At 46.1% G+C, this 23,239-nt stretch overlaps 1 protein-coding gene across 1 annotated transcript in view; it reads right to left on the bottom strand.

Annotated features, from left to right (window-relative positions):
• ATP6V1E1 (ATPase H+ transporting V1 subunit E1) overlaps positions 1–17,342 on the bottom strand; it is a 39,006-nt gene extending 21,664 nt beyond the window's left edge. Inside the window, exons 1-3 of the mRNA XM_031656497.1 lie at positions 17,138–17,342; positions 5,291–5,356; positions 132–241 (exon numbers count right to left, since the gene is read on the bottom strand). Coding sequence (XP_031512357.1) covers positions 132–241; positions 5,291–5,356; positions 17,138–17,170 — 209 coding nt within the window. The 5' untranslated portion in view covers positions 17,171–17,342. The remainder of the gene's footprint in view (positions 1–131; positions 242–5,290; positions 5,357–17,137) is intronic.
• Between the last annotated feature and the right edge of the window lie 5,897 nt (positions 17,343–23,239).

Below are 23,239 nucleotides of genomic sequence, written 5' to 3'. Positions count from 1 at the left end.
GTCAGATTAGTAGCAGGTGGTCGAGTTAAGACCTGAATCTATATATGCCTGACTCCAAAGCGCCTGCTCCGTCTTCATCTCATGACTTCGGAAAACTTCTTAGCTTAATACTGCAACCGGGATCTACTTACATTTTCTTCTGCTGCTCAATCTGTTTCTCTTTCTTCTCATAATATTCCATGATCTTTAGTCTTTGGGTTTGCACAAGCCGACCTTTCTCTATGTTGAACTCTTCTTCTGCCTACAGGGAAATTAGTCAATATTAATTCATCACATCAAGTTTTGATTAACAATTTTAAACAGCTGGTGACCTGGGTTACTTGCTTATGAACACTAATTTCATATATAAAACAGAAAATTGGCTGGGCGAGGTGGCTCAAGCCTGTAATCCCAGCACTTTGGGAGGCCGAGATGGGCGGATCACGAGGTCAGGAGATCGAGACCATCCTGGCTAACACAGTGAAACCCTGTCTCTCTCTATAAAAAAAAAAAAAAAAAAATAGCCGGACGAGGTGGCGGGTGCCTGTAGTCCCAGCTACACGGGAGGCTGAGGCAGGAGAATGGCTTAAACCTGGGAGGCGGAGCTTGCAGTGAGCTAAGATCTGGCCACTGCACTCTAGCCTGGGCGACAGAGTGAGACTCCATCTCAAAAAATAATAAAAATAAAAATAAATAAATAAATAAAACAGAAAATTTATTGTGACTCATTTTCAAGGATTCTAATTTATTCAAAAGGAAAGATCAGCAATTTTCATTATAAATGACGCACCAGTAAACTAAAAATTTCATCAAGGATAACAGTAACCAACAAGTTACTAAAGGATATAATTGGGTAGAATATTCCGCACATGAAAAAAATTACCACACATTCGAAACTTAATCTATTAGCTTGTTAGTGGGCCAATGAAAATGACATAGAACTTGAAAGTTCAGAAGATCCTGGCCAGGTAGGGTGGCTCACGCCTGTAATCCCAGCACTTTGGGAGGCTGAGGTGGGCGGATCACCTGAGGTTGGGAGTTCGAGATCAGCCTGACCAACATGGAGAAATCCCATCTCTACTAATACAAAAAAAAAAAAAAAAATTAGCCAGACATGGTGGTGCATGCCTGTAATCCCAGCTACTCAAGAGGGACAGGCAGGATGAATGCTTGAACCCAGGAGGTGGAGTTGCGGTGAGCTGAGATCGCGCCATTGAACTCCACCCTGGGCAACAAAAGCGAACTCGTCTTAAAAAAAAAAAAAAGTTTTTTCCCTCATGGGTAAGTGTGGCATATATTTAAAAATACGAATTATGGGTTGGGCGCCATGGCTCACGCCTATAATCCCAGCACTTTGGGAGGCTGAGGCAGACGGATCGCAAGGTCAGAAGTTCAAGACCAACCTGGCCAACATAGTGAAACCCCATCTCTACTAAAAATACAAAAATTAGCCAGGTGTGGTAGCGGGCACCTGTAGTCCCAGGTACTCGGGAGGCTGAGGCAGGAGAATCGCTTGAACCTGGGAGGCAGAAGTTATAGTCAGCTAAGATCGTGCCACTGCACTCCAGCCCAGGCGACAGTGCAAGACTCCATATCAAAAAAAAAAGAAAACAAACCCCAGGCGTGGCGGCTCCCGCCTGTAATCCCAGCACCCCAGCACTTTGGGAGACTGAAGCAGGTGGATCATGAGGTCAGGAGTTCCAGAGCAGCCAGGCCAATATGGTGAAACCCCGTCTCTACTAAAAATATAAAACAATTAGCTGGGCATGGTGGCGGGCACCTGTAATCCCAGCTACTCAGGAGGCTGAAGCAAGAGGATCTCTTGAACCCAGGAGGTGGAGGTTGTAGTGAGCCGAGATTGCGCCACTGGACTCCAGCGTGGGCAATAGAGGGAGACTCCATCTCAAAAATAAATAAATAAATACTTGAGACAAAAATGCATTTACTAAGGCCGGGCGCAGTGGCTCACGCCTGTAATCCTAGCACTTTCGGAGGCTGAGGCGGGTGGATTGCCTAAGTTCAGGAATTCAAGGCCAGCCTGGGCAACATGGTGAAACCCCGTCTCTACTAAAATGCAAAAAATTAGCTGGGCATGGCAGCGTGCGCCTGTAGTCCCAGCTACTCGGGAGGCTGAGGCAGGATAATCGCTTGAACCTGGAAGGCGGAGGTTGCAGTGAGCCGATATCACACCATTACACTCCAGCCTGGGCAACAAGAGGGAAACTGTGGCTCAAAAAAATAAAAAAAAAAAAGTAAGAAATGCATTTACTGAAATAATAGCTGAAATAGGACTTCTGTATTTGATCCACAAAGAGTCATACAAGAAACTATCACCATCAAAACAATATTAAGCAATATCCTATCAGCTGTTATGTATTAATGGGAGGGAAAATAATCTTTTCTTCCTTAAATGATAAACTCACCAAATAGCCCAAGGCTTCAGAGAGTTTTATTTCTACAGTACCAGGCACATAAAAATTTAAGGCTGTACTAAAAGGACAATGAAAATATTAAACAATATATCTTGGTCATATTTTATTTTATTTACTAATTTTTTTCTTGAGACAGTCTCCCTCTGTCACCCAGCCTGGATGGAGTGCCATGGTGCGATCTCAGCTCACTGCAACCTCCGCCTCCTGGGTTCAAGCGATTCTCCTGCCTCAGCCTCCTGAGTAGCTGAGACTACAGGCACGCACCACCACACCCAACTCATTTTTGTATTTTTTTGTAAAGTGGGGATTTCACCATGTTAATGAGCTAGTCTTAAACTCTGACCTCAGGTGATCCACCTGTGTCCAGCCTTCCCAAAAGTGCTAGATGGGACTGACCCACTGCCCGGCCATGTGGTAATATTTTAAAAGTAAGTTTTAAAAATGCGTGTTGGGCGAGTGTGGCTCAAGCCTGTAATCCCAGCACTTTGGGAGGCGAGGCAGGCGGATCACGAGGTCAGGAGGTCGAGACCATCCTGGCTAACTTTCTGGTGAAACCCGTCTCTACTAAAAATACAAAAACTAGCGGAGTGAGGTGGCGAGCCTGTGATGCAGCTACTCAGGAGGCTGAGGCAGGAGAATGCGCAAACCCGGAGGCCGAGGAGCTTGCAGTGAGCTGAGATCCGGCCCTGCACTCCAGCCGGGCTACAGAAACAGACTCCGTCTCAAAAAAAAAAAAAAAAAAAAAAAAAAATCGTGTTATGATTATACCTTGAGGAAAAAACATTTTGATATACTTGTTGGGAATATAAATTGGCATAAGCAATGTGCAACTGGAAATGTAGATAAAACTTATAAATGCTGATGGAAGGACACCTTTGTAATGGGTGGGGTTTTCATTTTATACCTTATATACTTACAAACCTTTTTTTTTTTTTTTTTTTTTTGAGACAAGATCTCACTCTGTCGTCCAGTACGGAATGCAGTGTGATCTCGGCTCACTGAAACCTCTGCATCCCCTGGGTTCAGCGATTCTCCAACCTCAGCCTCGAGGAGTAGCTGGGATGACGAAACGCAGCGCCACCATGCCAATAATTTTGTATTTTTAGTGAACAATTTCACCATGTTGTAGTCAGGCTGGTCTTGAACTCCTGACCTCAGGTGATCCACCTGCCTCAGCCTCCCAAAGTGCTGGGATTACAGGCGTGAGCCACCAAGCCCGGCCTAAACTTTATTTTTTTGCAATGAGCACCGATTAACAAAAAAGCTAAACAATGAAACACTACAACCTTCTCCAGTCACCTATCACAGTTCACCACAGTTGTTAAATATTGGAATTTTGGTTTCCATGAGAAAATGAACCATCCATTACTTTTCTACCCTCTAACATAAAATTTCAGGACACTTACTGGCAATCACAACAATTAGAAAGGAAAATTTATTTTTTAATGTTAAAGATACAGACATTTTCAATGAAGAATTTATTAAGGTAAAATTTAAATTAAAAAGTAAATAAAGGCCAGGCTCACGCCTGTAATTCCAGCACTTTGGGAGGCTGAGGCGGGCAGATCATGAGGTCAGGAGAGTGAGACCATCCTGGCTAACGTGGTAAAACCTCATCTCTACTAAAAATAAAAAAAAAAAAAATTGGCGAGGCCTTGGTGGCTCATGCCTATGAAATCCCAGCACTTTGGGAGCCCAGTGGGTGGATCACCTGAGGTCAGGAGTTCCAGACCAGCCTGGCCAACCTGAGTGGCTCCCTGTCTCTACAAAATACAAAAATTAGCTGGGAAATTGGTGTGAGCGCTTCTAATCCCAGCTATTGGGGAAGCTGAGGCAGGAGAATCACTTGAACTTGGGAGGCAGAGGTTGCAGTGAGCAGAGATCACACTATTGCACTCCAGCCTAGGCTGACAGAGTGAGATTCAACTCCACACACACACAAAAAATAATAATAATACAAAAAATTAGCTGGATGTGGTGGCGGGTGCCTGTAGTCCCAGCTACTCGAGAGACTGAGGCAACAGAATGGTGTGAACCCAGGAGGTAGAGCTTGCAGTGAGCCAAGATCAGGCCACTGCACTCCAGCCCGGGTGACAGAGCGAGACTCCATCTAAAAAAAAAAAAAAAAAAGTAAATAAATAGGGCTGGGCACGGTGTTTTACACCTGTAATCCCACCACTTTGGGAGGCCCAAGAGGGTGGATCACTTGAGGTCAGGAGTTCAAGACCACCATGGCCAACATGGTGAAACCCTGTCTCTACTAAAAATACAAAAATTAGACAGGTGTGATGGTGCATGCCTGCAGTCCCAGCTACTTGGAAGGCTGAGGCAGGAAAATCGCTTGAACCTGGGAGGCAGAGGTTGCAGTGAGCTGAGATCAGGCTGCTGCACTGCAGTCCGGGTGACGAAGTGAGACTCTGTCTCAAAATGAAAGAAGGGGCCAGGCACTGTGGCTCACACCTATAATCCCAGCACTTGGGGAGGCCAAGGCAGGCAGATCTCAGAGGTTAGTACCCTGGCCAACATGGTGAAACCCCATCTCTACTAAAAATACAAATATTAGCTGGATGTGGTGGCGTGTGCCTGTAATCTCAGCTACTCAGGAGGCTGAAGTAGGAGAATCACTTGAACCTGGGAGGCGGAGGTTGCAGTGAGCTGAGACTACTCCCTGCCGCCAATAAGGGAGACTCAGGGTGAAACTCTGCCTCAAAAAGAAAGAAAGAAAGAAGGAAAAAGGAAAAGAAGGAGGGAAGGAAGAAAGAGACTTTTATCAGTCCTATGCAATCTGTTGTTAAACAGTTTTGCTAACAATATTATGTAGCAAAGCAAAACAATATGGAAACCTTGATAACGTCTTAAAACTAGAAAATGAATCTCACCTTTGCATCTATTTCTTCTGCCTTCTCAGTGGCTTCTTGTTCGATGAAAGCCATCATATGCTTTATCTATAAGGAAAAAACATTTTATTTTTTAATTTAACAAGATGGGAATATATTTTCTGATTCATTGAACAATCAATCATAGGTAGGTGCAGTGGCTCACGCCCGTAATCCTACCACTCTGGGGGGCCAAGGAGGGAGGACCGCTTTAGGTCAGGAGCTGGAGACTAGTCTGGACAACACAATGATACCCTGTCTCTACTAAAAATTAAAAAAAGTCAATCACTTACTGAATGCACACTGTGCTAGGCACTGAGTACAAGGATAAGTGAGATCGTTCCTATTCTCAGGAAACTTAGGATCTAAAATTTGTTCTAGCAAATAGACCAGATACATTACTCAATAACACATAAATAGGACATTCATCCTCCTCTCAAGGAAGTTGGAATACAAGTTAGCCAGCACCCTCCCTTTCTCTTCTCCACCTCTAAGGAAGTATGCTGAAGAGCTATCTATATTTATATTTTCAACTGGAGCACCTCTTTCTCTCAACACTGCAGTCCTACTTGCACCCTCCTCTGTACTCCACTCACAGTTCTCTCATAGAGCGACAATCTCCTCGCCCCTTGATCTTGGCCTTTTCTTACTTGATCTTTCAGCATCAGCTGATGTGTTCAGCAACCTTTTCTTTTTTTTTTTTTTTTTGAGACGGAGTCTCGCTCTGTCGCCCAGGCTGGAGTGCAGTGGCTCACTGCAAGCTCCGCCTCCGGGTTCACGCCATTCTCCTGCCTCAGCCTCTGAGTAGTTGGGACTACGAGCCTGCCTACATGGCTAATTTTTTGCATTTACTAGAGACGGGCTTTCACAGTGTTAGCCAGGATGGTCTCGATCTCCTGGCCTTGTGATCCGCCCACCTCTGGCCTCCCAAAGTGCTGGGATTACAGGCTTGAGCCACCGCGCCCCGCGAGCAACCTTCCCTTCTTCAACAATCTTCCCTTTGCTTCCATGACTTCCTCCTGTTCTCCTTTCCAGTCTCCTTTGGGGCCCTACTCTTCCACTCTGCCTCCTAGACAGTCCTTTTTGAATATCCTACTCATAGTAATCTAAATTCAACACACTCAATACTGAACTGCTCACCACTCCTCTCCCCACTTCTCACTTTGAGCTCTCTCTCAGGGATTAGCACCAACACCCAACCATGATTATTCCTCCTACCTCAGTCCTTATATCCAACCAATCACCAAGTCCTATTAATTCTCTCTTTTCTTTACCTTGCCCACCTCACTCCACTGTCAGAGCCACTACCATAGTCCTTGCCATCATCATCTCTCAGCTGAATTACAACAACAGCTTCCAAATTTGTCTTCTGCCACTATTCTTGTTCTTTCTAATTACTCTACATTGCCACCAGAGAGATGCTTTCAAAATGCCTATCTTATCATGTAACACTCTACCCCTGCTTAAGATAAAGATTTTAGAAGCTACAGGATCTTATCACTGCTTATCTTTCTTTTTTTGAGACAGTGTCTCCGTCTCCCAGACTGGAGTGCAGTGGCATAATCTCGCCTCACTGTGACCTCCGCCTTCTACAGCTCAGGTGATCCTGCCACCTTAAGCTCCCCTCCCCCAGAGCTGGGACCACAGGTGCATGCCACCACGTCCAGCTTATTTTTGTATGTTTTGTAGAGAGGGGTTTTGCCATGTTGCCCAGGCTGGTCTTGAACTACTAGGCTCAAGCAATCCGCCTGCCTTGGCCTCCCAAAGCACTGGGATTTCAGGTGTGAGCCACCGTACTCAGCCCACTGCTTACCTTTCAAGCATCATATGAAACAACAAACCCTTCACTACTCACCATCTTCAGACTCTTAGTTCCTGCCACACTAAACTTATTTCGGTTCCTTGAGCTCACCATTCTTTCTCATCTCCAAGATTTCAAACATGCTGTTCCTTCCACTCGGAACATTCTTCCTTCTCCTCTTCACTCAGCTAACTTCTCGGGCCTCAACTTGTATAAGTATCACCTCCTTAGGGAAATCTCTCCTGTACCTAGAGTACTTTGTGCTTCCTCTACCATGGCACCTAAACTTGTAACTGTTGCTTATTTGTCCCTATCCTCAACTGAACTATGAGGCTGGGAACTTATTAAAGGTTTCTAGGTCCGGGTGTGGTGGCTCAAGCCTGTAATCCCAGCACTTTGGGAGGCCGAGACAGGCGGATCACGAGGTCAGGAGATCGAGACCATCCTGGTTAACACTGTGAAACCCCGTCTCTACTAAAATATACAAAAAACTAGCCGGGCGAGGTGGCGGCGCCTGTAGTCCCAGCTACTCGGGAGGCTGAGGCAGGAGAATGGCGTAAACCCAGGAGGCCGGGCTTGCAGTGAGCTGAGATCTAGCCACTGCACTTACAGCCTGAGTGACAGAGACTCGTCTCAAAAAAATAAACAGGCGACTGGCTCCAAGCCTGTAATCCCAACACTTTGGGAGGCGGCCGGGTGGATCCCACGCGAAGGTCAGGAGATGGGTCATCCTGGCTAACATGGTGGTGAAACCCTGTCTCTACTAAAAAATACAAAACTAGCGAGGAGGCCGAGGTGGTGAGCCTGTAGTCCAGCTACTTTCGGGAGGCTGAAGCCGAGGAAATAAAGTGAACCGGAGGCCCAGGAGCTTTACAGTGAAAGCGAATTGCGCCCACCCGCCCGCACTCCAGCCTGTAAGGCTGACCTGGCGAACTCGTCTCAATAAATAAATAAATAAATAAATAAATAAATAAATAAATAAAAATAAAAAAATAAAGGTTTCTAGATCACCAGCTACAACTGGAGAAAAAAGTCCAATGAAGGCTTCTGAATGGAGCTTGGGATGACTCATCCAACTCAGACTCATAAATGAAGTATCATCTCTTGTGGCAGATATCAAATACACCCAAGTGAAAATCCAGCCAACACAGCTCATCAAACTCACTGGCTGTGGGATAGGATGGTAGCTTCATTTCCTAAGGGCTCTACCTAGAAGGAGTGATGAAATCCAAAAAGAAAAAAAAGCTAAAATTTGATGTAGGATCTCTAGGTCATTAATTCATTTTGTTTATTAATAATCCCACTAAAAGGTAAGCACCACTGAGTATAGGGATCTCGTCTTTCATGGCAATGTGAACCCAGAACATGGAATAACCACCACCATAGGAGGTGCTCAAAAAAATTTGTGAATGAATGCAAATCTGTTGGGAGTTTCAAGACTTCTAAGGAATACGAGGTATCCCAGATACTTTTTAGGGTTTACCAATCTGTAAACAATCCCCATAGCAACTTCTCCATGTAATACAAGATATCATAAATCTTAAGTATACATAGGTGTACCAAAACGAATTAAGAAAGCACTACTGGGTGGGGAGATAGGGGAGGGATAGCATTAGGAGAAATACCTAATGTAGATGACGGGTTGATGGGTGCAGCAAAAACCACCATGGCACGTGTAGACCTATGTAAGAAACCTGTACATTCTGCACATGTATCTCAGAACTTAAATAAATTAAAAAAAAAAAAGACAGAAAGAAAAGAAAACAATACTGCCCAGGCACGGTGGCTCACGCCACCCAGGACTTTGGGAGGCCAAGGCAGGAAGATCACCTGAGGTAGGGAGTTTGAGACTAGCCTGGCCAACATGGTGAAACCCCGTCTCTACTAAAAATACAAAAATTAGCCAGACGTGGTGGCGGGTGTCTGTAATCACAGTTACTTGGGAGACTTAGGCAGGAGAATTGCTTGAACTTGGGAGGCTGACGTCTCAGAAAAAAAAAAAAAAAAAAAGGAAAACATTACCAAACTGTACACTTAAAAACAGTTAAGAAGGCTGGGCATAATTGGCTCACACCTGTAATCCCAGCACTTTGAGAGACCAAGATGGGCATACTGCTTGAAGCCAGGAGTTCAAGACCAGCCTGGGCAACATAGTGAGACCTCTGTCTCTTAAAATAAAAAGATAGGCATTTTGTGCTTGTTTGTTTTTTGAACGGGAATCACCGGCTCACCAACCAGAACTGGAGATTCTGATAATGGCGATCTTTCGGCTCGCGGGCTCCCGCCTTCGGGTTCACGCCATTCTCCTGCCTCGACCTCCCGGTAGCTGGGACTACGAGTGCCACAACAGCGCCGGCTAATTTTTGTATTTAGTAGAAGCAATTCACAGTCGATCTCCTGACGCTTGTGATCCGCCCGCCTCGGCCTCCCCAAAGTATACTGAGACCTGGCGTGAGCCACCCGACTTGTATTACAATTTTTAAAATTGAGGCAAGAGAATACAACCTTCTGGCACCAAAGTCTTAAAAGAAACATGCAAAAAAGGAGGCTGAGAGGTGGAGCGAGATGTTCGAGGGTCAAGAAGTCGAGATCAGCCTGACCAATATGTGAAACACAATGCAAAAAAATCAGCCAAGTGATGGTATCCTAAGGAATACAAAGTATCCCAGGTGCACCTGTAATCTCAGCGCTACTTGGGAGGCTGAGGCAGGAGAATCACCTGAACTCAGGAGGTGGAGGTTGCAGTGAGCCAAGACCAATGGAGTGCTCTGTCTCAGCAAACAACCAAAGCCAAAAAACCAACGGTGATGGCTCATGCCTGTAATCCCAGCACTTTGGGAGGAGCCAAGGAGGTGGATCACCTGAGGTCGAGAGTTCAAGACCAACCTGACCAACATGGGCATGCGGCTCTACTAAAAATACATTAGCCAGGTATAGTGGCGCATGCCTAATCCAGCTACTCCAGGGAGGCTGGGGGCAGGGAGAATCCACTTGAACCAGGGAGGCCAGAGGTTCGCGGTAGAGATCCCTGCCACTGCACTCCAGCCTGGAGGCAAGAAAAGGTGGAAAGCTCGTCTCCAAAAAAACAAAACAAAATGAAACAAAAAACATATAGGATGATTTTAGAAGGGACAGTTTTTTTATCGGAAATCTTGGAGTCATCATACTTTTTTTTTTTTTTTATTTTGGCAGTTGAGTTGTTACACACTCTGGATTCCAACTTCCACGGTCACCATTGTATTTCCAACTCTACTTTTTTTTTTTTTTTTGAATGGAGTCTCACCAATCACCCAGGCTGGAGTGCAGTGTGAATCTCCAGCTCACTACAAGCTCTGCACTCCTGGAACATATTCTCCTGCCTCGGCCTCCCCAGCACCTTCGGGACTACGAAGCCATACCCGCGTCCGGCTAGTTTTTGTATTTTTTGGTAAGAGGCGAGGGTTCCCGTGTTAACGAATGGATGCCGATCTCCCCGACACCAGTCGCCGTCTCGGCACTCCCCGTGCTGGTCAGGCTTCAACCACACCGGCCCTTTAACCCTGCTTTAAGCAGCGTGAAAGTTATGATGATCAAACCTATGTTATAGATAACACACTACTTCTTGGGCAGCAGCGAAAATTTAGGGTACTTAATCCAGACCTACATATGTGGAAAATCACTGACCTTGCTTAAAAGATCAGCCCCACAAATTTGGGAGTGTGAGAGGGGGTCATGGTAATGGTGTCTACAAGTTTATTTATTTATTTATTTATTTTTTGAGACAGAGTCTCGCCCTTTTGCCCAGGCTGGAGTGCAGTGGCATGATGCCGGCTCACTGCAGCTCCGCCTCCCAGGTTCACGCCATTCTCCTGCCTCAGCCTCCCGGTAGCTGGGACTACGAAGCCGCCACCATGCTCGGCTAATTTTTTGTATTTTTAGTAGAGGCGGGGTTTCACCGAGTGAGCCAGGATGGTCTCGATATCCTGACCTTGTGATTCGCCCGCCTCAGACTCCCAAAGTGCTGGGATTACAGGCGTGTGCCACTGCGCCCGGCCCCTACAAGTTTAGTTTGAAGTTTCCCTGAACTTATTCTATCTGGAATTTTAAAAGTCATTTAACTAGCCGGGCTCACGCCTGTAATCCCAGCACTTTGGGAGGCCAATCCGGGAGGATCACGAGGTCAGGAGTTCAAGACCCGCCTGACCAACATGGTGAAACCCGGTCTCTACTAAAAATACAAAAATCAGCCAGGCATGGTGGCGGGATACTGCAATCCTAGCTACTCAGGAGGCTGAGGCAGGAAAATCACTTGAACCTGGGAGGTGGAGGTGGCAGCGAGCCGAGATCACGCCTGGGTGACAGAGCAAGACTCTGTCTCAAAAAAAAAAAAAAGTCATTTAACTAAATACAGTAATCAAAACCGGTGTTTATAAATGCTACAAGTTTGGCCTCTAAAGGTGAACCCTGATTCAGACTTGGATTATCTGCCTTTAACACTCTGCTGAACCCTTGGCTACCAGATTGACCAGACCAGCACAGCCTAGAGCAAACTGCACTAATTCTAACCCAGGTCAGAAGCCTATTTACAGTTAACATGGTCATATTCTTTAAGAGTTCCAAGAACAGATATAGTCAACCCCTTAAGGACATTTAACTCCACCCCGCAGGCAGAAAATTTGACCTTTAAAAAACAGTTTCTTCTTCCTGCTCACTAATCAAGGTTTTTAAGAGTCAGGTTTCTTTGTAAATTTGATGAAATAAATTACCATACTCCCTAGAAAAAAGGCAAATATACACAAATATTTTCATGCAATGGAGAAGTCAGAGAATTCGGGATTTATTAAGCATCTACTACAGGCTTGGTGCTTCGTCTATTTACTTATGAGAATACAGTAAACAATTCACACTGTCCTCATCAAGCTTTCATGTAGCATGAAGGGCTTTAGGAAATAGACAAGATTGCTTCTTTCAATTTTACATAAATAAAAAATAGGCCGGGCGCTGTGGCTCACGCCTGCAATCCCAGCACTTTGGGAGGCCAAGGTGGGTGGATCACGAGGTCAGGAGTTCGAGACCAGCCTGGCCAACATGATGAAACCCCATCTCTACTAAAAATACAAAAATTAGCTGGGCATGGTGGCGGGCGCCTGTAATCCCAGGTACTCAGGAGGCTGAGGCAGGAGGATCACTTGAACCTAGGAGGCGGAGGTTGCAGTGAGCCAAGATCACACCATGGCACTCCAGCTTGGGCAAGAAAGTGAGGCTGTCTCAAAAAAAGAAACAATAGATCATGTGCAGTGGCTCACGCCTATAATCCCAGCACTTTGGAGGCCAAGGTGGGCGGATCACCTGAGGTTGGGAGTTCAAGACCAGCCTGGCCACATGGCGAAATCCCATCTGTACTAAAAATTCAAAAAAATTATCCAGGTGTGGTGACATACGCCTGTAGTACCAGCTACTGGAGAGGCTGAGACAGGAGAATTGCTCGAACCCAGGAGGCAGAGGTTGCAGTGAGCTGAGATTGCACCACTGCACTCCAGCCTGGGCAACAAAGCAAGACTCCGTCTCAAAAAAAAAAAAAAAAAAAAAAAAAATTTTTTTTTTTTATCTAGATTCCAAGGAACTATAGCTTTATCTCAAAAAAAAAAAAAAATTTTTTTTTAAATCTAGATTCCAAGGAACTACAGCTTTATCTCTATACTAGTTTTTCCTGTGGAAGCCTTAGTCTTCAGTATATTATGACAAGGAGGGAAGAAAAGGAACAAGAGGGAGAGAATAAGCACTGTGGCCACTAAGAGTATATGGAGTGTATTTTACTTTTCCACTGCATCAAGCTTTTCCTGCAGAAGAAGCAGTGAACAGAAGAAGCAGTGAAAAAGGTTTAAAAAAACCCTTTCATTCTGTAAGAATATTGTATGATTTCTTACACTTCTCCATAGGTACTATTTTTATCATCTCTATTTACCCTTTGGGATTAGCACAAGAACCATAAAATGAAGAATACCCACTCTTAGTGCATATCAGGTTAAGAATAAAATGAAAAGACATTTTCAAGGAAATGGAAGCATCCAAGGAAAAACATTTTTTTTTTTTTTGAGACGGAGTCTAGCGCTGTTGCCCCGGCTGGAGTGCAGTGGGGCCATCTCCGCTCACTGCAAGCTCCGCCTCCCGGGTTCACGCCATTCTCCTGCCTCAGCCTCCCGAGTAGCTGGGACTACAGGCGCCCACCACCACGCCCGGCTAATTTTTTGTGTTTTCGGTAGAGACTGGGTTTCACCGTGTTAGCCAGGATGGTCTCAATCTCCTGACCTCGTGATCCGCCCACCTCGGCCTCCCAAAGTGCTGGGATTACAAGCGTGAGCCACCGCACCCGGCCGAAAAACACTTTTTTGAGACGGAGTTTTGCTCTTGTTGCCCAGGCTGGAGTGCAATGGTACAATCTCGGCTTACTGCAACCTCCGCCTCCAGGGTGCAAGCGATTTTCCTGCCTCAGTTTCCCGGGTAGCTGGGATTACAGGCATGTGCCACCATGCCCAGCTATTTTGTATTTTAGTAGAGACAGGGTTTCTCCATGTTGGTGAGGCTGGTCTCGAACTCCTGATCTCAGGTGATCCGGCTGCCTCCGCCTACCAAAGTGCGGGGATTACAGGCATGAGCTGGCCAGGAAAACACTTTATTGCTCATCTCAGAAGATTCATAAGACAGTGAGTGTGCTTTAGTAAGAGAATTTTCCTAGCACAGTACTTCAGAAAAAAATGGACTTAGTTCTCTAAACTATGTGTAAATTAAACCACAGCCTTAAACTTCCTTTTCTGACAATCTATCGGCAATATGACTACTGAATGCAAGGATTCTGATTTGTTAGTTCTGGGCTTATAAACTGCTACTATATTCCAGAGAGTCTTTTGCATGACAAAATTCTTAATACCTACAGACTCGAAGGTATGGCGCTTAAAAAAAAAAAAAAAAAAAAATTTCCCAGGACTGATTACACACTTTCAAAACTGATGTGGGTTCACGAGTTCCATAACAATTTTTTCCCATAAACTCTGTTACATCTGCTTGGTGGCAAACTCCGTTAGGCACTGAGGCTCCTAAATGTAAGAAAAAGGGGACCTGGCCAGGTGCAGTGACTCACGCCTGTAATCCCAGCACTTTGGGAGGCCGAGGCGGGCAGATCACGAGGTCAGGAGATCAAGACCATCCTCGCTAACACCACGAAACCCTGTCTCCACTAAAAACACAAAAAATTAGCGAGGCATGGTGGCGGGCGCCTGTAGTCCCAACTACTTGGGAGGCTGAGGCAGGAGAATGGCGTTAATGTAGGAGGTGGAGCTTGCAGTGAGCCCAGACTGTGCCACTGTACTCCAGTCTGGGCCACAGAGCCAGACTCTGTCTCAAAAAAAAGAAAAAAAAAAAAAAGAAAAAGAAAAAAAAAGAAAAAGGGGTCCTCCATTTGACACATTTTTGTTTATTTAGAGACAGGTTCTTTTGCTCTGTCACCCAGACGGAGCACTGTGGCATGATCATAGCCCACTGCAGCCTCGACCTCCTGGGCTCAAATGATTCTCCCACATCAGCCTCCCTAGTAGCTAGGAGCACATGTGTGCCCCACCACACCTGGCTGATTTTGTTTTTTTTTTTTTTTTTGAGACAGAGTCTCGTTCTGTTGCCCAGGCTGGAGTGCAATGGTGCGATCTTGCCTCACCACAACCTCCACCTTCCTGGTTCAAGAAATTCTCCTGCCTCAGCCTCCCTAGTAGTTGGAATTACAGGCATGCGCCAGCACGCCCTGCTAATCTTGTATTTTAGTTGAGACAGGGTTTTGCCACGTTGGCCAGACTGGTCTGGAACTCCTGATCACAGGTGATCCGCCCACCTCGGCCTTCCAAAATGCTGCGATTACAGGCATAAGCTACCGTGCCCAGACAGCCTGGCTTATTTTTTAACAAAAAATTTTTTAGAGATAAGGTCTATGTTGCCCAGGCTGGTCTTGAACTCCTGGAATCAAGCGATCCTCCCACCTCAGTCTCCCAAAGTGCTGGAGGCTACAGGTGTGAGCCACTGCATCTGGCTTGTATTTGTGTTTATTAATATTACAATTTTTTGAGCTGGAGTCTCACTCTGTTGCCCAGGCAGGAGTGCTGTGGCATGATCTTGGCTCACTGCAACCTCTGCCTGTTGGGTTCAAGCGATTCTCCTGCCTCTGCCTCCTGAGTAGCGGGGACTACAGGCGCACCCCACTAGGCCCAGATAATTTTTTTTGAGAGGGAGGCTCGCTCTGTCGCCCAGGCTCACTCGGCCTCCCGGGTTCACGCCATTCTCCTGCCTCAGCCTCCCAAGTAGCTGGCACTACAGGCGCCCCACCACGCAGGGCTAACTTTTCGTATTTTTAGTAGAGACGGGTTTCACCGTGTTAGCCAGGATGGTCTCGATCTCCTGGCCTCATGATCCAACTGCATCGGCCTCCCAAACTGCTGGGATTACAGGCGTGAGCCACGGAGCCCGACCAATTTTTTTTTTTTTTGTTTTGAGACGGCGTCTCGCTCTGTTGCCCAGGCTGGAGTGCAGTGGCGGGATCTCGCCTGGCTGCAAGCTCCGCCTCCCAGGTTCACGCCATTCTCCTGCTTCAGCCTCCCAAGTAGCTGGGACTACAGGCGCCTACCACAATGCCCGGCTAATTGTTTGTATTTTTAATAGAGCCAGGGTTTCACCATGCTGTCCAGGTTCGTCTCGAACTCCTGACCTCAGGTGATCCGCCCTCCTCAGCCTAGCAAAGTGCTGGGATTACAGACGTGAGCCACCGCGGCCGGCCCCAGCCTGTATTTCACAAATGTTAACACACAAATGTTAACACACACATTAGTGGGAGGGCAATCATTATAATCCATTACGATAGAGGGGGCTTCCCCAAAATGAAGATTAACAGTACATACAGGCCTGGCGCAGTGGCTCACGCCTGTAATCCCAGCACTTGGGGAGGCCCAGGTGGGAGGATCACCTGAGGTCAGGAGTTCGAGATCAGCTAGGCCAACATGGTGAAACCCCGCCTCTACTAAAAAAACAAAACAAACAAAAAAACACACAAAAATTAGCCGGGCGTGGGGCGCGAGCCTGTAATCCCAGCTTCATAGGGAGGCTGAGGCAGGAGAATCGCTTGAACCCGGAAAGCGGAGGTTGCAGTGAGCCGAGATCGCGCCCTTGCACTCCAGCCTGCGCAACAGTGCGAGACTCCGTCTCAAAAAAAAAAAAAAAAAAAAAGAGAAAGAAAAAAACAGTTCATAAAGTAAACGACCTTGTCAAAACAATACTGGTTGGAAACAGGTCTCTTCCCTCCGCACTGTTTCTTTCCTATCATATGCCTTAAGCACTTCCCTCAGGGTTTAAAACCAACAAACAAAAAACGGGACAAGGCTGTTTTCTTTTTTCTTTTTTTTTCTTCAGAGGAAGTCTCGCTCTGTAGCCCCTGCTGGAGTGCAATGGCGCGACCTCGGCTCACTGCAACCTCCGCCTCCCGGGTTCAACGGGTTCAAGCGATTCTACTTCGTCAGCCTCCCGAGTAGCTGGGATTACAGGCGCGCCACCACGCCCGGCTAATTTTGTATTTTTAGTAGAGACCGGGGTTTCACCATTTTGGTCAGGCTAGACTCGGACTGCTGACCTGAGGTGATCCGGCCGCCTCGGCCTCCCAAAGTGCTGGGATTACAGGCGTGAGCCACTGTCTCCGGCCACAAGGCTGTTTTCAATCCTTGTACAGATCTCTGTCCGACTAGGCACAGTGAATATCCTTGGAAAACAGGGAATGCTGAGGTGGGGGCAAAGAGCCAGGGCGTTCAAGAAGGCGGAGCGCAGGCAAGCGGGCAGTGCGCAAGACCCAAGCAAAAGTCACACGAGCTGCGGGGCAAATCTCCTTCCTCAGGCCGACCTCTAGGGTCTGGTGACTTGGAGCAAGGGGCCTTCCTGCGGCAGTTGGGCGACTCAAGGCCCGCGGCCTCCACGAGCCGGGCTCCAGCCCATCCCCCGGGACTGGCGCCGCGGCTTCGCGAGACCCACCCAACCAAGCCCCTCACCTGCTTCTGCACGTCAGCATCGCTGAGAGCCATGGCGAGAGTAATGCTAGGTCGGTGAGCAGCAGGACCGAGTTTAGGTTTAAAGGGTGAGAGGAGACGAATGGGCAAAGGGTAGCCCTGCGCAGATCTCGGTTTCCTTTACTTTATAAACGCGGGTTCCGGTTCCTGCCAGGTGACTGCACAGTTCATCCGCATGACCCTTCTCAGCCAATAGGAAGAGAGCGACGCCCAGGAAGTCCCGCCCTGTCCCGGCTTGTGGGCGCGTGCTCGGGTGCTTTTACGTCGCTGGCTCGTGACCTGACCTGTGTTTTTTACCTAAACTGGGGTCCCGGGTAGGAGGAAGAAAACATAAGGAGTTTCTCTATCTGAAATTAATCGGGCTGTTTTGAGGAGTACTGGTTAGGTACATTGGAGAGTGCGCTTTTATTGCAATTTTTCTCATAATTACACAGGGTTATGGGTTTAGGGGAGGAAGATCACAGAGGTCCAATGTCATTTTATTAATGCCAGTCAAGGGTACATGATTTTTGGCCGGGCGTGGTGGCTCACGCCTGCAGTTCTGACACTTTGGGAGACTGAGGCGGGTGTATCGCTTGACCTCGAGTTCGAGACCAGCTTGGGCAACAGAGAGAAACCCCGTCTCTACCAAAAGGAAAAAAAAAAAAAAAAGAAAGATACGTGATTTCTGACTATTCATGTCAACCTTGATTACCTGGATAAAGTAGGGTTTGTAGGTTTCTCCACTCTAAAGTTACTTTTTTTAACCCCCTTTCCATACTGTAGTCTTAGGAAGGAAGCCACTGTGCAAAGCCCACACCTAGGGAGTGGGGAGCTATTCTCAACTTCCTTGTTAGGGTGGAGCAGCTACATAATTTATTTGAAACTTTTCTGAGATAGCCTGTATATTTTTCAAAAGCCTTCCCAGGTCGCATTTAGAGGAATATTAGGACAGAAATCCCCCCAGGCTCATTTGTGTTTGTTTGGATTTACCTCAAGCCCCAGTTTTTTCCCCCAAAATCCCAAAGGCAAAAACGTTTGAAAGTTCCTTTATCTTTAGGAAAGACTGACTTCTAATAGTAGAATAAGGGGTCAAATGATACACCCACTATTTTCTTTTACTGTGCCACACCAACCACTTTTCTTTACTGGGGCTTTCATCCTGGAAATATACCCTGAGACATAAGTAACTTGTAAGAATATTGCATTGGCCGGAGGCTGGGACACGCCATCTTCATAGCACTTTGGGAGGTCGGTATGGAAAGTGATCCTCGGTGTCAGGAGATCGGCACCATCCTGGCTAACACGGTGAACTCGCCTCACTAAAAATGCAAAATTAGCCGCATGAAGCGGCGATGCCAGGGTCCTTAGCACGTGAGGCTGAGGCAGGAGAATGGCTGCTGGAACTCCGGGAGGCGGAGCTTCGCAGTGAGTCGCAGATCGCTCTTACCGTACTCCAGCCTGGCTTACTGCTTGTGACTCTGTCTCAAAAAAAAAAAAAAAAAAAAAAAAAAGAATACTGCATTGACCTCCTTCACCGGGATTCAAGCACATTTTGTTACATGTACGTTAACACTTTATTTTCATACACACACACACTTCCTGTTTTAGTGTGTCATAAGAACAAGGATGTAGCAAATTCAGGAAATTTAGTTTACTAGGCTGAAAATTAATTTGCTTTGCCCCAGGCCAGGCGCAGTGGCTCACGCCTGTAATCCCCGCATTTTCGGAGGCTAAGGCAGGTGGATCACCTGAGGTCGGGGGTTCGAGACTAGCCTGACCGACATGGAGAAACCCCATCTCTACTAAAAATACAAAATTAGCAGGGTGTGGTGGTGCATGCCTGTTATCCCAGCCACTCGGGAGGCTGAGGCAGGAGAAGTGCTTCAACCCAGGACATGGAGGTTGCAGTGAGCACAGATGGTGCCACTGCACTCTAGCCTGGGCAATGAGAGTGAGACTCCGTCTCAAAAAAAAAAAAAAAAAAAAAATTTCTTTGTCCCATCAATCCATCAATGTACTTTATAACTTTTTTTTGTTTGTTTTGAGACAGAGTCTCGCTCTATTGTCCAGACTAGAGTGCAGTGGCACCATGTCGGCTCACCACAACCACCACCACAATTGAACCTCCTGGGTTCAATTGATTCTCCTGCCTCAGCCTCCCCAGTAGTTGGGATTACCGGCACCTGCCACCACACCCAGCTAATTTTTGCATTTTTAGTAGAGACGGGGTTTCAGCATGTTGGCCAGGGTGGTCTTGAACTCCCGACCTCTGGTGATCTGCCCGCCTTGGCCTCCCAAAGTGCTGGGATTACAGGGGTGAGCCACCGTGGCAGGCCATAACCTTTTTTTATAACCGTACTTTTTAACCTTTTATAACCTTCTTATAAGCTTACTTTATACCCTTTATAACCTGGATTGGATCCAGGATCACTTACTGTATTAGTGATGTCTTTTTAGTCTCCTTTAATATGGAAGAGTTTCCTCAGACTTATCTTTCTTGATAGTGACATTTCGAAGAATATAGGCCAGTTGTAGAAAACCAATTTTTTTTGTTTTGTTTTGTTTTTTTTGAGACAGAAGACTCTGTCGCTCAGGCTGGAGTGCAGTGGTGCCAACTTGGCTCGCTGCAACCTCTGCCTCCCAGGTTCAAGAGATTGTCCTGCCTCAGCCTCTCCAGCAGCTGGGATTACAGGCGCCCACCCCCACACCCTGCTGATTTTTGTATCTTAGTAGAAATAGGGTTTTGCCATGTTGGCCAGGCTGTTCTTGGAACTCCTGACCTCAGATGATCTGCCTGCCTTGGCATCCCAAAGTGCTGGGATTACAGGTGTGAGCCACTGTGCCCAGCCTCAATTGGGTTTTGACAGTTACCTCATAATTAGATTCAGGTTACGCATTATAGCAGGAGTACTACATGTGTGATACTCTTTGATGTCCTCTTTGCAACACATCAGCAAGTACATGATGTCCGTTTGCCCCTTTTTAATTTTATTTTTAAAATTGAGACAGAGTCCTGCAGTGTTTGCCAGGCTGGTCTTGAACTCCTGGGCTCAGGGGATCCTCTCACCTCAGCTCTTTGTCCTTTTAGTGGGAATGGTACATATATCTCTATCTATATGTATAGATATGTATGTGGTTTTTGTTTTTTTTTTTTGAGATCAGTTTCGCTATTGTTGCCCAGGCTGGAGTGCAGTGGCGCAGTCTCAGCTCACTGCAACCTCCACCTCCCAGGTTCAAGTGATTCTTCTGCCTCAGCCTCCTGAGTAGCTGGGACTACAGGTGCGCACCACCACGCTCAGCTAATTTTTGTTATTTTTGGTAGAGACTGGGTTTCACTGTATTGGCCAGGCTAATCTCGAACTCCTGACCTTGTGATCTGTCCGCCTTGGCCTCCTAAAGTGTTGGGATTACAGGCGTGAGCTATAGCGCCCAGCTGGTACACATATTTTTAAGGCTGTTAATACATGCTGCCATTTTTTTCCCCATAGTGTACAATGTTCCTTGTAGTGTATGACAGATTGGTATACATATTTGATATATCTATTTCAGAATACTGATAATGCTGGATAAAGGAAAGATTTACCCACAGAACAATAAATGCTGCCATTAATATATTTATTAATACATGTTGCCATTTTTTCCATTTGTACTAGTGCACAGTGTTCCTTGTAGTGTATGACATATTGGTGTACATATTGGTATACATATTTGAAAGTACTGATAATGCTGGATAAAGGAAGGATTTAGCCACAGAACAATAAAACAGGGCAACAGAAACTGATGCAATTGACCTTGACTTGATCACTTTTAAGCTAAACTAGATTGGATTGTCTAATTTTGTTCACCTTTTGCATTAATAGCTTCATTCTTTATCATCCTAAAAAACAGATTTCAGGAGTATGCCACCCTCTAGCATCCCTAGGTCAGGCTGAGATGGAATTAACACATTTTGATTACAATTCCTCCTCTATTTTTATAGTGTTCTGCAAATGACAGGATTTGGAGAGTAGAAGCAGCAGTCTAATGCCACATGTCAAATTGTTTCTGAAATTAATGTCCTGAATGGATGTAGCACTGTCTAGATTAACCGTGCTTTTGTTTTTTGGAAAACAGTGTGATAATCTTATGAATCTTCTTCTCTCTTTCTTTTTTTTTTTGAGATGGAGAGTCTCGCTCTGTCACCAAGCTGAGGCAGTGAAAGGATCTCTGGCTCACTGCAACTCCTGCCTCCCCGGGTTCAAGCACCTCCAGCCAGCCTCCCGAGTAGCTGGGACTACAGGCACGCACACCATGCCCCGCCACTTTTGTATTTTGGTAGAGACAGCATTTACCTATGTTGGCTAGGCTGGTCTGAACTCCTGGCTCAGGATCTGTTGGCCTGGCCTCCCAGTGGGCTAGCATGAGCCACTGCGCCTGGCCACGATTTACTTATTTTTATTTTGAGACATTAGAAAATACATAAAAATACAAAGAATAATTTATTCCCATGCCATGTACCACTACCCAAAATTAACAATTAATATTTGTCACATTTACTTCAAGACTTCACTTGAAAAACAAATCGTAGATATAGTTACTATCCCCTTTTGCGGCACCTACTCCTCCCCCATGTTAGTTTCTCTTTAAAACTCCATTTTGTTCAGTTTTGCTGATTCACCAAGGAACAGGCCAGGTCCTGTCTGAAAGGAATGTGGTAAGCTTTACAGAGATAACCTCTGGAGGGAAAGAGTTGTTATGAGTACATGCAAAGATGAGCCGGTTGGTAGTTTTCCAAATCCAATTTTCTCCTACACGCCTAGGTCTTGTGGAGACATTTTAAAACATATTTTCAGACAAGTTCCAAAAAACTCCACTCCTAGATAAGCCTATTTGTGGCTTCACCAAAATCACTGGCCTAGATTCCTGTCAGGTTAGTCAGAAAGAGATGGTTCATGTGCTCTCACCTACACCCAGGCAGGTTTACTAGATACCGAATCAGCAGGATAAATACGCTTAACGCTGGAGTTTGCTCAGGGGGACAAAGCGGGAAAGACTAGAAGTAAATGTAAATAATCTGTCCTTCAATGTTGAGCAAATAATTTGAAAAAGAAAAAACAAAGTGTAGCCAAAAATAGTAACTCTAACTTAGGTGTCTGCACTTTTTGCCTCTTTCCAACCACATCACTATGCTACAGTGATTTAAAACCTAGATGGCATCAAGTCACTCCCCAATTTACAACTCTGTCATGGCTTCCGCTTGCTCCTGAAGCCTTCCCCGCTGGCTCTAGTAGATGAGACTACTGAGTCTGGCCCTGTATACTTGCCTGCCCTCATGACCCCTCCTCCCTTTGTACACTACCTCAAAGCTTTACTGCTTTCCTTTCCGTTTTTTTGAAAACATCAAGTTTTCTGCTTGAGAAGTTCTTTTCTTCCACGTACCACTTAACTTAGTTTTCATCCTTTAGGTCTCAGAATCTCTTTGGGGAGAGCTTATCCTGACCACCCTCTCACCTTCTTCGCTATTCCAGTGAAACCTTGTCTGTTTCAGGGCCTGCCACCTTCTTTTTTGTTTGTCTGTTTTGTTTTGGTTTTTTTTGAGATGGAGTCTTGCTCTGTCGCCCAGGCTGGAGTGCAGTGGAGTGATCTCAGTTCACCACAACCTCCACCTCCTGGGTTCAAGCGATTCACCTGCCTCAGTCTCCCGAGTAGCTGGGACCACAGGCACGAGTCACCATGCCCAGCTAATTTTTTTGTATTTTTAATAGAGATGGGGTTTCACTATGTTGGCCAGGCTGGTCTGGAACTCCTGACCTCACGATCCACCCGCCTCAGGCTCCCAAAGTGCTGGGATTACAGGCATGAGCCATTGCACCTGACCCATGCCATCATCTTAAATAATTTTTACTTTTTTTTCTCTTTCAATGTTTTTCTTTTCTGGTTTTCCAACTAAGATGTTAGTTTCACAAGAGGGACCACGTCTGATGTACTCATCATTGCTTTTGCTAGCATCCAGCCTGGTTAATGGCAGGGATTCAATTAACGATTGATTGGCCAGGTGCGGTGGCTGGCACCTGTAATCCTAGCACTTTGGGAGGCTGAGACAGGCAGATCACTTGAGCCCAG

This window comes from Papio anubis, chromosome 16 (genome assembly GCF_008728515.1).
Source record: "Papio anubis isolate 15944 chromosome 16, Panubis1.0, whole genome shotgun sequence".
Taxonomy (NCBI): domain Eukaryota; kingdom Metazoa; phylum Chordata; class Mammalia; order Primates; family Cercopithecidae; genus Papio; species Papio anubis.
This window is presented reverse-complemented; position numbering and strand designations above follow the sequence as displayed.